The 14,282-nt window shown below is 39.7% G+C and overlaps 1 protein-coding gene across 1 annotated transcript; it reads right to left on the bottom strand.

Moving 5' to 3' along the window:
- Positions 1-595: 595 nt before the first annotated feature.
- Positions 596-12,842, bottom strand: lactb (lactamase, beta). Its single transcript, XM_063002256.1, has 6 exons — positions 12,444-12,842; positions 12,256-12,322; positions 10,048-10,238; positions 8,537-8,849; positions 5,942-6,107; positions 596-1,330 (listed from the first exon to the last, which is right to left on the bottom strand). Exons 1-6 carry the CDS (start codon positions 12,804-12,806, stop codon positions 817-819), a joined length of 1,614 nt encoding a protein of 537 aa, XP_062858326.1. The 5' UTR covers positions 12,807-12,842; the 3' UTR covers positions 596-816.
- Positions 12,843-14,282: the final 1,440 nt, after the last annotated feature.

Below are 14,282 nucleotides of genomic sequence, written 5' to 3'. Positions count from 1 at the left end.
GGTGAATTGGAGATCCAAAATTGTCCATGACTGTGTTTCACATTAAACTTGAACTGATGAATCTTGTAACCAGTAAATAACTGTTCTGTCATGAATGTAACCAAACCGTGTAAAACATGACGTTAAAATCCTAATAAATTAATCGATAAATTCTCTTTAAAGGTGTTTGGCTACTTTAATTTGTCATTCAATACTTACCAGTCTCTTTGTCCCTACTGTTTAGAGGTACCTCCTAAGCATTATGCTGGCACCCCCATGCTTCATTGTAGGGATGGTATTAGCCGAGTGATGAGCAGTGCCTGTTTTTAGAAAGACACGATTCCTGCTGCTCTACCCAAAGTGTTAGAATTTTCATCTTATCGTTTCCTTTATTGCAAAATTGTGGTCCTGAGAACACATGAAGCCTTAGATACAGTTTTATATCCTTGCTCTGGTTACCCTGATACCTGATACCACTCTCCCCGAAACAATTACTTGACAGACAGGCTGTTTTAAATTGTCCCTCGTTGCATTAATGTAAGTGTGAGTGAATGTGATGATGTCCTGGGCTGGATTTGTGACCTTGTGTATTAGTTACAAAGTGGTTACAACAGACGAATGAATGAATTTATTTATTCAATATTCTATACAAATTACATATAAAAGCCAAAATCACAATACAAATGATTGACAAACCAAGTGCAATTTAAAAAGTGTTGTTTTACGTTCATAGCTCAGCACTGTAAACAACGTACACAGGGCAGCATTAAGTTATGAAATGTGTAAAACCACAAAAGGGCTTATGAATATTTAAATTCCACATCCATCACTTCCACTTTAGCTGTCTCTGGACTTCTCAAACTCATGGGCAATCTTCAGTGCAGTTGCATTAAGTCCTACAGACTGCAAGTTTGTAATGATTGCCACCACAATTCCCCGTGGAGGAGTTACCTCCTGCCCCAAAGTCTCACTGGGTAACACCAGCAACACGCTGCTCGCTCCCACTGCACCTCCAGTGTGTGAGACGTAGTGTCTGCGCATGCGACACTGCCCATACTTCTGCTTCTTCTCTACCACCAGCCATCCCTGAGCGTACCGGCCATCTTTATCCCATGATGGCTCAGTTTTATCCACAGGAGCCCACAGAGCCTTAGCTGTGTTAGGTTTGAGGAAGCCTGGTAAGAGTCCAGTTGTATCCTCAATGTCAGCTAGTTGGTAACTGTAAAGCATAGCATTTCCAAAAAGCAGCAGATCACCCACTGTGGAGAGGAAGCCACCTCCAGCCCATTTATAGGAGTTGTCCACGTAAGGGCAGTTCACAATGCGGCCTTTTTTATTAAAATGGTAAAACCTAAGGAGGAAAGCAAGTATGTGAGAGGAAAATAAGACCAAATAAAACCAGCTTTGCATGTTTTTAGCAGGTAAATGGGACAAATTAAAGTAAAACAATAATTATTACAATTATAAATAAAAATATATATAATCGTTATATATAGTTTGTAATATGCATTATTGTTTTGAATCCACAAGTACACTGTGCCTTCACACTAGACATAGAGTACCTGTAAACACTTTAATTCCCACCTAGATGTATTTGAATTAACAGTTTGTGCTAGTACAATGGTACCTTGAAACTCAACGTCAACTGGTTCTGGGACTGGTGTTAAGTTTAAAATGTGTTGAGTTTCGAGGTATTTTTTCCCATAAGGATGCATGGGAAATCTGTTAATGCATTCCATGGTCCCGTGGAACTGCATATATTTTAGGCCAATGTAAGATAATGGGGTTGTTTTTTTACACTTACACACTGAAACTAACACAAGCATAATATAGCTGATTCTTACAATTTCTCAGAACCTCGAGCTACAACACAAGTTTAAAAGTGATACAGGAGGAAAATCCAGATAAACACAGAAACATGTGGAAGCTTTCAGGGTGAATTTGATGGTTATTCCACACAAATGCAGTTGTGTCTCATACTCGCACTTTGATGACATTTTACCGCACCGCTCAAGCCGAGTGCTTAACAAAGCGACTGTTCGTTGTTAACTTGAAATTAAATAAATAAATTGAGTTTAAGGGAAACGTCGAGTTTAAGGGAAACGTTGAGTTTAAGGGTACAAATTTCTTGATGAAGGGCACTGAGTTTCAAAGATTTTGAGTTTAGGGGACGTTGAGTTACAAGGTACCACTGTATACAAATTTTTGCATTTTCCTCCCAATCTAGTCATCAGGGACAGCCCACCTGACCGAAAAAAGATACAAGCTAAGATAAATAATTTCAGAACTTTTTTTCACCTTTGATGTGACCTATAATCTGTGCAATTCAATTTACAATAATGTGGTTGCATAAATATACACACTAGCTATTACTGTTTTTACTTAGTCCTTTTTGGGTAAGAGTCTGTCAGCATGGGGTATCTTAACCTGGCAATAAGTGCTCCAAATTAGTCAAATTGTGAGAGTATCTCCTGTGCACAGCCCACTTCAGATCACCCCACAGATTTTTTATAGGATTCAGGTCTGGGCTCTGGCTGGGCCATTCCAAAACTTTGATCTTCTTCAGGTAACGGCATTCTGTTGTAGATGTGGAGCTATGTGTTGTATGCACTGTTGTGCTGAAAAGTGAAATTTCTCTTAATCTTCAGCTTTCTAGCAAAGACCTGAAATTTTTGTGCCAAAATCAACTTATATTTGGAACTGTTCATTATTTCCTCGACCTTGGCTAAAGTCCCAGTTCCAGCTGAAAAAAAATACCCATAACACATAATGCTGCCACCACAGTGTGTCACTGTAGGTATAGTGTTCTTTTGGTGATGCGCCAAACATACCTTACAACCAAAAGGTTCAGCCTTGTTCTCATCAGACCATTACACATTTTCCCTGCATGCTTCTGGCAGACTTGATGTAGGTTTTTGCAAACTGTAGATTGTCTCAAGTACACAACCAGTACTTGCTAGAAATTGCTGCAGCTTCCTGGACCAGTTTTTCATCCAATTTTTTTTAATCGATTTTGGAGGGACATCAAGTTCTAGGTAATGTCACTGATTTGACATATTTATGTCAATTCAACATTTTATATCAAATTACTTTTGACTGATAATATCAACACAAGTAAAAAGGTGAGTGAAAATCCTAGGTGCACAGTCCGTCACAGCACTTAAATACACTGATCAGCCATAACATTAAAACCACCTCCTTGTTTCTACTCTCACTGTATATTTTATCAGCTCCACTTACCATACCAGAAGCACTTTGAAGTTCAATCTATTTCTCTACGTATCTTTTAATCTGCTTTTACCCTGTCAGGACCCCCACCGGACCACCACAGAGCAGGTATTATTTAGGTGGTGGATGATTCTCAGCACTGCAGTGACAATGACATGGTGGTGGTGTGTTAGTGTGTGTTGTGCTGGTATGAGTGGATCAGACACAGCAGCGCTGCTGGAGTTTTTAAATACCGTGTCCACTCACTGTCCACTCTATTAGACACTCCTACCTAGTTGGCCCACCTTGTAGATGTAAAGTCAGAGACGATCGCTCATCTATTGCTACTGTTTAAGTTGGTCATCTTCCAGACCTTCATCAGTGGTCACAGGACACTGCCCACGGGGCACTGTTGTCTGGATATTTTTGGTTGGTGGACTATTCTCAGTCTAGCAGTGACAGTGAGGTGTTTAAAAACTCCATCAGCATTGCTGTGTCTGATCCACTTATACCAGCACAACACACACTAACACACCACCACCATGTCAGTGTCACTGCAGTGCTAAGAATGATACACCACCCAAATAATACCTGCTCTGTAGTGGTCCTGGAAGAGTTCTGACCATTGAAGAACAGAATGAAAGAGGGCTAACAAAGCATGCAGAGAAACAGATGGACTACAGTCAGTAATTGTAGAACTACAAAGTGCTACTATATGGTAAGTGGAGCTGATAAAATGGACAGTGTGTGTAGAAACAAGGAGGTGGTTTTAATGCTATGGCTGTTCGGTGTACACATTCTATACAAAAAAATTCTATACACAGCTGTGCAAGACATGTGCAGGTGTAGATGCTATACTGCAAGTTCAAGTAATTAAATCCTGGAAAGATGCACCCAGAAGTTCCATCAGGCCAGGGTGCTTTGTAAGCGTTAACACGCTTAAATGATCTGCGTGCTTCAGCCACAAAGACAGAGAGTGGGTTTGATTCAGCAGTCATGGGGGCTTTTCGGTATGCGAAGCAAGATTTGCCTCAAACCGTACATAAAAAGTGTTCAGCTGGCCTGGAAGCACAGCATTGGGGATTTTATTTTTTATTGATGATTTATTTTAAAGTCCGTTGTAATCTTTAACCCCTGCCACATTCTTAATGTTGGAGGTCTCTAACTGTATTTCCACTTTGGCCTATTCTCACATTTAGCTGTTTTTACAGTGTTACGGATGGTATAGCTGGCTTTTTTTTGTTCCTCTGTGTTCCCTGTTTTAAATGCAGCAGGGTGTTCGTTCAGAGCTGTGTGAATATCGCAGTTAAGTTAATCTAGTGACTGAATCTGTGTACTCATCAATGTTTTTATTTGATGCCTTCTGGAAAGTCAGAACAGTACTGGAGCCTTGAGTCTGACTGATCAGACCAGAGGTGTACTTCACTGATAGTGGGCGGTTCCCATTTCAGTTTCTACCTAGAAGTTGGCAGAAGCAGGATGGAGGAATGATCAGGTCTGCTAAATGGAGGTTGGGGAAATGCTTTGTTCGCATCATAAAAGGAGGTGTAACAGTGATCAAGAGTGTGTGTGTTTGTCACATTAGTGATGTGATGAAAGAACATTAGAGCAACTTTCCCAAAGTTTGCTTTGTTAAAGTCCCCAACAACAATGAAAGCAGCCTGCAAGTGTGCAATTTACTGCTTGTTAATATCTTGTACAGTTTTCTAACTGCAAGGTCCATATTAGTCTATACATTCCTCTGATCGCACTAAGCATCTTTGATCAAAAAACATACACTACCTCCTTCACTTTTTCCATCAAGGTCCTCTGTTCTGTCTGTCTGGGATACATAAAACCCTGCAGGCTTAATGGCTTGATCTTAAATATCCGAAGACAGACAGAGTTTCTGTAAGACAGATTATACAGCAATCCCTTGTCTCTTGCTGGAATGAAATCAGTGCCCTGAAGTTTGCTGAGCTGAAGTTTGCCCTGAAGTTTGCCCAAGGACATTTGCCAGTACTATGTTGGGAAGTACAGAATGGTTAGCGCCCCATCTTAGCCTCATCAAAACACTGAATCTGCACCTTTCCTATGGTGTCTGCAGCGCCTGCTTGGCCAGATGATTGGAGTCTCATTGGTGTTTACAACTGATGGATCAGCATTAAAAAACCCAAGTCCATTAGGCAGTGAGTGATAGGCAACCTAATGCGTTTTCATAAACTGAGGTGCTGGTAACATTCAGTGCAAAAAAGTAACATACAGACATAAACTAAAATAAAACTACAAACACTGGAGGCAGCTCGCAACACAGCAGCTATACTCTTAACCATCTTGAAAATAAGGCTACCTGTTGAATGTATTCAGTGTGTTCCATGGTATATGTAATATTTTGTAATTTTTTGTACGCTTCTCCAGGTTGATACCTTTTAACAATGAGATCCCTTTGATGCTTTGTATGCAACTACATAAGTCAGGAAAATCCTACTAGAAGAGCTGAACTTTATATAGGGTTAATTAGAGTCATTTTATTTGATTGAAGGTGTCACTGACTGCTACTTAACATGAGTTTGAATGTGATTGGTTAATTCTGAAAACAGCCACACCCCCAACTATAAGAGGGTGTGCGCACTTATGCAACCACATTATTTTTAATTTTCTCCTCTAAATGTTTCAGTTTGGTGTTCTACCTTATAGTTCCTCTTTATATGAAGTACAGATTGCACAGAAAACACTGTGCTACCTAATTTGCACCCAAGAAGAATGCCTTCATTACCTGGAGCGGTTGTAGATAATAGGGTCGTTTTCCTCCGGCACAGTCTTGAGCATGCCCAGTTCACGAAACATATTAAGCATGAGGTCCAGGAAACGCTGCTCTGCTGCTCTCTCCAACACAGCACTCAGAAGGGTAAAGGCATGAGTTGAGTAGAAATATGTAGTACCTAAAGACACAACAGTACTGCCAATTAGTAATGGATGCGTCTAAATGTTATACTTTTTTAAACATGCTTCATCCATCATCTTTTTTAAACAATGTTCACATTTCTATAATACAGTGTTATATCAATGATTGCCTGTTGTATCGGGAAAAGGGTGCTGAAGATGGAGCCTCCAGACAAAGAGGAGAAAAAGGCCAATAAAACGGTTTATGAATGGTGAAGAAGGACATGTAGATGGTTGGTGTGATTAAGAAAAATGTTTAGGACATATCAAGATGGAAACTAATTATCCGCTGTGGGGACCTCTAACAGGAGTAGCTGAAAGAGGAAGATACTGATGATACCTTTTAAAGCACTAATCATCACGGTTGGGTGTCATTTAAAGGTGGATGGATTTTAATTTAAAGCCTGCACCCCTTAAGGCATCTTTATGAGATGCTCATTGCCACTGTTACCACTGGTTTGCTAATTTGAGGTTTAAAGTCTAGAGTAGGGACGTGTAAACCTAGTAGGCTTACAGAATTTCAGTTCCACTCGTCTAATTTCTATACATGGTTTCCAGCTTTGCTTCTGAATTAATACATATAGCCACAATAAACATTTAAACCAATGTTTATTTTCATTCACCTTGATTTCTGTTGCCATTTTGCTTATGACATTATATTTCTGTCACATATTATTTTATTTATCATTGTTACTCTAGTCATACAGTGTACTCCATGTCTAATGTCTGGGACAAAGTCACATTTGTCTCCTAATATGCCCTCTGTGCCACAGTTTAAAATTTTAAATCAAACTAATCAGGATGATTAAAGCACATGCATACATTTGCATACATTTAAGTTTCATCATGTTGAGATTCTAAAAAACAACACTTGTTTACACAGTCCCCCTCAGTTCGGGGCACCATAATGTTTGGGACATTTGGCTTTTTATGCGTTTATGTTTTATCATATGTGTTTAATTGCCGTATTAGCACAGCCATAAGATACTATTGCTTGCTTGTAAGCTTTTAAAAACCTTTGGATTGTATAGGTGCCATTGTTTAACATGAGGGCAAAAGCCATGCCAAAAGTCAAAGAAGCTATATTTAAAACAAAAAAAACTTTAGACATTGGTCAAACCTAGGGATTACAACTGTGTGGATATTAAGAAGGAAGAGTGCACCATTACTTTTGATGGCACAAGAATCCTCATGACAAAGAAAAATCTTCAGTTGTCTGTCCGACAGATCAGAAACAGCCTTCAGGAGGCCGGTGTGTATTTGTCAAAGACTACCATCTGCAGAAGACTTACAAACAGATATAGTTCGTAAACACAGAGGCTATATTACAACATGCAAACCACCGGTTAACCACAAAAACACAACGTCCAGATCACAGTTTAAAAAATAGTACTTAAAAGAACCTGCAGAATTCTGTAAAAAATATCTTGTGGACAGATGAGACCAAGGTTAATCTGTATCAGAGAGATGGCAAGAGCAAAGTGTGGAGAAAAAAGGCATTTAAATCTCATTTGACCTCGTTTGGCCAATCTTAATGGCGGTTCCACCCCAGGATAAATAGGTGGGGTTTCATATTTATGGACCAGATCATTCAAGGGGTTAACAATGAGCGCTTCTACAGTAGTACTGTTGGTCAGCAGGGTACTGGTGGTAATTATGCAGTTGCTGGGCCAAGGAGGAAAAGGAGAAGAAGATAGCCAAACAAAGTGAACAAAATAGAGGGGGGGGGGGTGCAGATACAGTGTTAAAGACAGGAATAAAGGGGTGCAGATGTTGGTAAATTTTGCTACAGGATATAAATGGCTGTAGTGAACACACATTAAAAAAAGAAAGAGGAATTCGGAGTGACATTAGAATGAGGGAAGGTGCACACAGGTGGAAAATATACTCTGCAGGAGAAGCAACCTTAAAAAGATTGAAGACTATAAAGTGGTGATGGGGGGGTGTAGTTAGTCAGCATCGGATGGTGGTCTGAATGATGTCTTTGGAGGTGAAAAGGACAAATAGTGTGACCGAGCATCTGATGATAGAGGTTAAAGGACGAAGACAACTGGGCAACAACTGCAAAATATAAATAGATAAAAGTAAAAAAAAAATAAAAGAAATGAAAAGCATAATGAAAAATTGAGGCGTTAGCGAGACTGCTGCATTCCTGATTTACAAATGGCGTGGTGCGGCGGCAGGGGTCGCCAGAGTGCAGAGGGAAATTAGGCATTTCTAGTCTATATTGTACCGTGTTTTGTTGTCTCCCCTTAGGGCAAGGATTTAATAAAACTATTTAAATTTAGTGAGAAATTTGTATTTAGGCTTTAAGCCAGAGACAAAAAGAAATGTAATAAAAAAGAAAAGCAAAAGGCTTACTACAAAATTAACAGCATTAACTGTTCAAGTTCATTCATAACTACCTGAGGGTAGTTTAAAAGCTTACCAGGTTTGTAAATGAGTGGATCATCCTTGAACAGGTCCAAAGCCTGAATGACACTCTCAAACCTGTCTTTGAGGTAGTACTCTTCCTGCTCAAACTCCTTCTTTTTTCCTGACTTGCCATCTTTGCTCTTTGTAGTGTTCTCCTCTTCTTTGGGTTTAGTCTTAGTCTCATCAGTAAGCTTCTGGTCTTTCTTCTCTGGAGACTTTAGAAGACGTCTTGCTTTCTCCTTTTGCTCTCTTACTTTCTTGGCATCTTTTTCATAGTGACGGATGCCACTCAGATGAGACAACAGCAGTCGTGGAGTTATTGTGACCTGGTTTAAAGGCAGAGTCAGATTCATACTTTCCACCAAAAGTATACATTTGTAATGATATAATTAGTTTAATACTTATTACTTTCTAATTATGTGTACAGCCATACAATAGATACATAAACAACGAAGGTTTTTAGGTATTATTACTGACTGTAACCCCTCCATTGCGATATACAATGAATCGGCCAACATCAGCCATCCGTTGGAAAGGACCACCATTGACCAGATATTATTTGTGTAGCGGACTTTTGTAAATATAGCAGTGATTCTAGACACTGATAATGGTTGTGTGTGTCTGTGATGTTGCTTGGGGTAACCAAGACCAAGTAAAAATCTCCAATAAACCCTACAGTGGTTTTCACAGACCTACCTGATTGATTATTATGGTATAAATAAATGTTGATAAGAGATAACATAAGATGACACTTTATTGATCCCGAAGGAAATTGCAGTTATGTACAGTTAGAATAGTGTTTACTCTGTTTTTTTTTTTTTTATCTTCTTGCCCTTTATCAGCAAGGACAGGCTTCACAGTGTAGCCTCAGTGGCCACATGGCACAAAATCCAATATGGTGCAATAAAGCATGTATTCTCATTGACTTATATTATAAAGGCCTTTCTATTTTTTCTCTTTTTTACTGGTTGTTAGTATATCTTTCACACCCATGAACTAAACATTTTAGGGCACAGGGCACCACTGAACAAACCTCATTTGAATGAATAGGGGTTAATGCAAACCACAATGCACTATTTTTCTAGTAGACTAACCACTTTTCACTAATGCATGTGCATCAACTGGTCATCATCCAAATAATATCTGGTCAGTGGTGCTACAGTGGTCTTTGGTCACTGACGCATGCAGGTAGATTCACAGATGACACAAATAAAATACAAAAGTGTTATAGTACATAACTTTAAGATCAGACCTCAAGTTTGGTAATTTGACATTATGAACTGTACTGGTGATAAAACTTTAAACTTTTAAACAATTATACTCCTATAAAAATTAGTAGAGCTATGCTGTAATTTCTCTCAATCAATGTTGCTATTCTCAACTGATTTTAAAATACTGTTAACATAATAAAAGACTCTATGTACAGTGATAGAGAACTTTTGCTAAGTCACTGGCCTGAATATGTTCCTCTTATAATGTATATTCATTAACTGTGAAACCTGTAAAACTTGATACGTCTCTTACATCTTTGCCTTCAAACTGCTTTTCAGGGAACTCTGGCACATACTTCTGGACAGGAGCATCTAGATCCAGCTTGCCATCCTCCCACACTCTAGCAGCAGCGGTTGCAGTCAGAGATTTACTGATGCTGGCTATTCTCATCACAGTGCCAGCATCACAGGCCACTCTGTTCTCTAAATCAGCATAGCCTAGACCTGGAGGAACACAATGACATCAAGAGCAATTTTAATATATTTAGATATTCAACTTCAGGATGATGGTTGGCATATTTACAGGCGTTAAATGAAGAAGCAGCAGTGCAGCAGAAAATGCAAGATGATGGTGTTCCATACAGTTCATTGAATCATCAAACTTTGTATTAATTAAATTCAGTTCAATAATTTGAGGAACAAACTGTGCTTCCTCTTTTTGTTCATTAATACTTAAGCAAAAGATGTTAACAGAATAGATTAATTAATTTACTGTCTTTATTTACCACTGCTTTAACCTATTCAGGGTCACGATGGGTAGGATTGACTGTGCGAAAGCTAGGAAACACACCAGACAGGTCACCATTCTATCACAGGGCAAACACACATTTCTACACACATTGTCCATTTTATCAGCTCCACTTACCATATAGAAGCACTTTGTAGTTCTACAATTACTGACTGTAGTCCATCTGTTTCTCTACATACCTTTTTAGCCTGCTTTCACCCTGTTGTTCAATGGTCAGGACCCCCACAGGACCACAACATAGTAGGTACTATTTAGTGTGTGTTGTGCTGGTATGAGTGGATCAGACACAGCAGCGCTGCTGGAGTTTTTAAATACTGTGTCCACACACTGTCCACTCTATTAGACACTCCTACCTTGTTGGTCCACCTTGTAGATGTAAAGTCAGAGACGATCGCTCATCTATTGTTGCTGTTTGAGTTGGTCATCTTCTAGACCTTCATCAGTGGTCACAGGACGCTGGGTACGGGGCGCTGTTGTCTGGATATTTTTGGTTGGTGGACTATTCTCAGTCCAGAAGTGACAGTGAGGTGTTTAAAAACACCATCAGCATTTCTGTCTTATCCACTCATACCAGCACAACACACACTAACACACCACCACCATGTCAGTGTCACTGCAGTGCTGAGAATGATCCACCACCTAAATAATACCTACTCTGTGGTGGTCCTGGGAGAGTCCTGATCATTGAAGAAGAGCATGAAAGGGCAAAACAAAGCATGCAGACAAACAGATGGACTACAGTCAGTAACTGTAGAACTACAAAGTGCTTCTATATGGTAAGTGGAGCTAATAAAATGGACAGTAAGTGTAGAAACAAGGAGGTGGTTTTAATGTTATGGCTGATTAAATAGGTGCAATATTTAGAGCCATGGTCGACTGGTGCAACCCATTAACACTGGATACATAAAAAGTTTTACCAACCTGACAATATGTTTCCATTTTGTTTTTTATACATAATCAGTCTAGATTTTTTCAGCCTTTTAATCGTTTAAATAGACTTTACATACAATCTGACCTGTGAATGCAAAAAATACTCAGTCTATCAACAGATTGTTGATAGTAAAGGACCCCAGTCATCCCAGTAATGGACTGTTTTCTTTGTTACAGTCTGGGAGGCGTTTTCGTGCTCTAAAAGCCAAAACGGAGAGGATGAGAAGAAGCTTTTTCCCACAAGCTATTCGTGTCCTCAACGAAAACAGCATTTAGGACCATTTACACAATGTGCACAATCTAATTTATATGTGTATGTATGTGTATATATGTGGACATATGTATGTGTATATAAGTATATGCGTGTATACTGTTTTATGTGTATATGCATGTATATGTATAGATTAGTATTGTGTATTTATTATTTATCACATCTGTATAGCATTATGTAGCATCATGTTGCACAGTTTCTGCACTACTTGTCACTTTACACACTTGTTCACTTTAAACTGCCCTTTGTAATTATATTGTAATTCTTCTGATGTTCAGTTTACTTTAAATTGCTCTTTTTAATTATATTGTTAATTTTTCTAATGTCTTAACTCTTACTTTTAAAAACTTTTTATATTTTGTTGTATAATATATTTTTTTAACTATTTTGTAATTTTGTAATTACTGTGGCGGAGCAGTCACTAAAGCATTTCACTGCCAGTTGTACTGTGTATGACCATGTATGTGACAAATAAACCTTGATTTGATTTGATTTGATCTAACTCCACATACCTTCACACCACACCTGAGTGCCATCCACGGAAACCCCAATGACTATACCAGGAGCACCAACTTCATCCTGGTATTAAAGGGTAAATAAAGGGTAAATTTTAGACAGGGTGTATTTCAGTAAATGCGTACGCTTATCTCATGTTATTTGAAGTAATGACAGTATAATCCATATCTGACAGTACCTGTACCTTTATTCTCTGAAGCAGGTCACGGCTGATCTCTATGGCAGTGCAGTATTTTGAGACACTATCAGTTTTTACTTGAGTCTCAGCCTCACACTCGCAGCGCTCATTGTTGTAAACATAACGCTTAAAGCCCAAAGCTATTAGCAACCCTGTTCCGAGCCCTAGGACCCAGAACTTTGTTCTTTTACCGTTATAGAACTGAGAAATCCGTCTAGTTTCTGTCAGAGACCTGCGCTGGTGGAATTTGCCACCTACCAGCTGAGAGTCAGGTTTTAAACGAGATGTAAACATGGAGGAATATGAGCTCCGACTCTGAGAGCACCTGGAGCAATAAAACCTCAGGGACAGATTTAGCAACCGCGCCATTGCTGTTACAGGATTAAACAAACCCAAATCCTAAACTTAATGCTCAGACTAGTCTTCCTTTCAGCAGTCAAACATTAACCCGGTCTCGTTGTGTGTTCTTCTTCAGTGTTACTTGGCAGCTTTTGGTGCATTCATACCGCCTTCTACTGAACCGGAGTATGAAGTCAATATTCAGTACAAGAATTATCATCATCATCATTAATTTAATCATTTTCTTATTTATTAGGATTTAACGTCATTTTTAACACACCTTGGTTACATTCATGACAGGACAGGTAGTTACTCGTTACCAAGAATCATTAGTTCAAGTCTTTAATGTCAAACAGTCATGGACAGTTTTGTACAGGATCTCCAATTCGCTTCACTTGCATGTCTTTGGACTGTAGGAGGAAACCCACGCAGACATTGGGAGAACATGCAAACTCCACACAGAAAGGACCCGGACCGCTCCATTGGGGAGCAGAGTGGAGCCAGGGGCATAACTACAGGGGCAGGGGGTGCAGGTGCACTTTTAGTCTTAGCATTACTAAGACTAAAAAAGAACACCACTTAAAATAATAACCAAAGGCTTTCTAATTCCCACGGTAGCGGCAGGTTCAGAGATAATAAAAAAAAAATAGCCTTTGCTTGCGTTGCACTTGGGGGGAGCAGTGAGAAAATCTGGGAGGGCAACGTCCCCCCAGCCCCACCCTAGCGCCGGCCCTGAATTTGTTGAGGGGCCCCAAAAAAATTTTTTTGCACTGGGGCCCATGAGCTCCTAGTTACGCCACTGAGTGGAGCAGACGCTTTTTTATCCAAAACGACTTACAATTGTGACCGTATACAATCCGAACAGTAGAAGGTGCTCAGGAGCCCAGCAGTGGCAATCTGGCAGATGTGAGGCTTGAACCTGCAAACTTGTAATCACTAGTCCTGTGCCTTAACCACTGGAGGGTGGCACGGTGGCTCAGTGGGTAGCACTGTTGCCTCACAGCAAGAAGGTCCTGGGTTCGATCCCCAGGTGGGGCGGTCCGGGTCCTTTCTGTGTGGTTTGCATGTTGTCCCCGTGTCTGCGTGGGTTTCCTCCTGGAGCTCCGGTTTCCTCCCACAGTCCAAAGACATGCAAGTGAGGTGAATTGGAGATACAAAATTGTCCAGAACCTTGTGTAATTGAGTAACTACCGTTCCTGTCATGAATGTAACCAAAGTGTAAAACATGACGTTAAAATCCCAATAAACAAACAAACCTTAACCACTGAGATACCACTTGGGAATCGAACCCAGGACCTTCTTGCTGTGAGGCAACGGTGCTACCCACTGCTGCCCAATTTAACAATTAATTAAAAGCTTCATTCTGGCCTGAATCATCGTGGGTCCAGCGCAACTGATTGATATGGTCATGATTTTGATAGCCAAGGTTGTGATCGAGTCATATTTGGAGTATTTTGTCATGAAGTGCAACTCCCCTGCTCTGAGGTCTCACAGTTAGAACAGTCT

Source organism: Trichomycterus rosablanca, chromosome 1, assembly GCF_030014385.1.
Source record: "Trichomycterus rosablanca isolate fTriRos1 chromosome 1, fTriRos1.hap1, whole genome shotgun sequence".
Taxonomy (NCBI): domain Eukaryota; kingdom Metazoa; phylum Chordata; class Actinopteri; order Siluriformes; family Trichomycteridae; genus Trichomycterus; species Trichomycterus rosablanca.
This window is presented reverse-complemented; position numbering and strand designations above follow the sequence as displayed.

Bases quoted from the DNA above. Each gene is read 5' to 3' on its own strand.
- lactb (XM_063002256.1), bottom strand. From the start codon at position 12,806: ATGGCGCGGTTGCTAAATCTGTCCCTGAGGTTTTATTGCTCCAGGTGC. The intron at 12,323-12,443 runs GTACAGGTACTG...CTTTAATACCAG, and splicing joins ACCTGCTTCAGAGAATAAAG to GATGAAGTTGGTGCTCCTGG. The intron at 8,850-10,047 runs GTAAGAGACGTA...CCTTTAAACCAG, and splicing joins AGCAGTTTGAAGGCAAAGAT to GTCACAATAACTCCACGACT.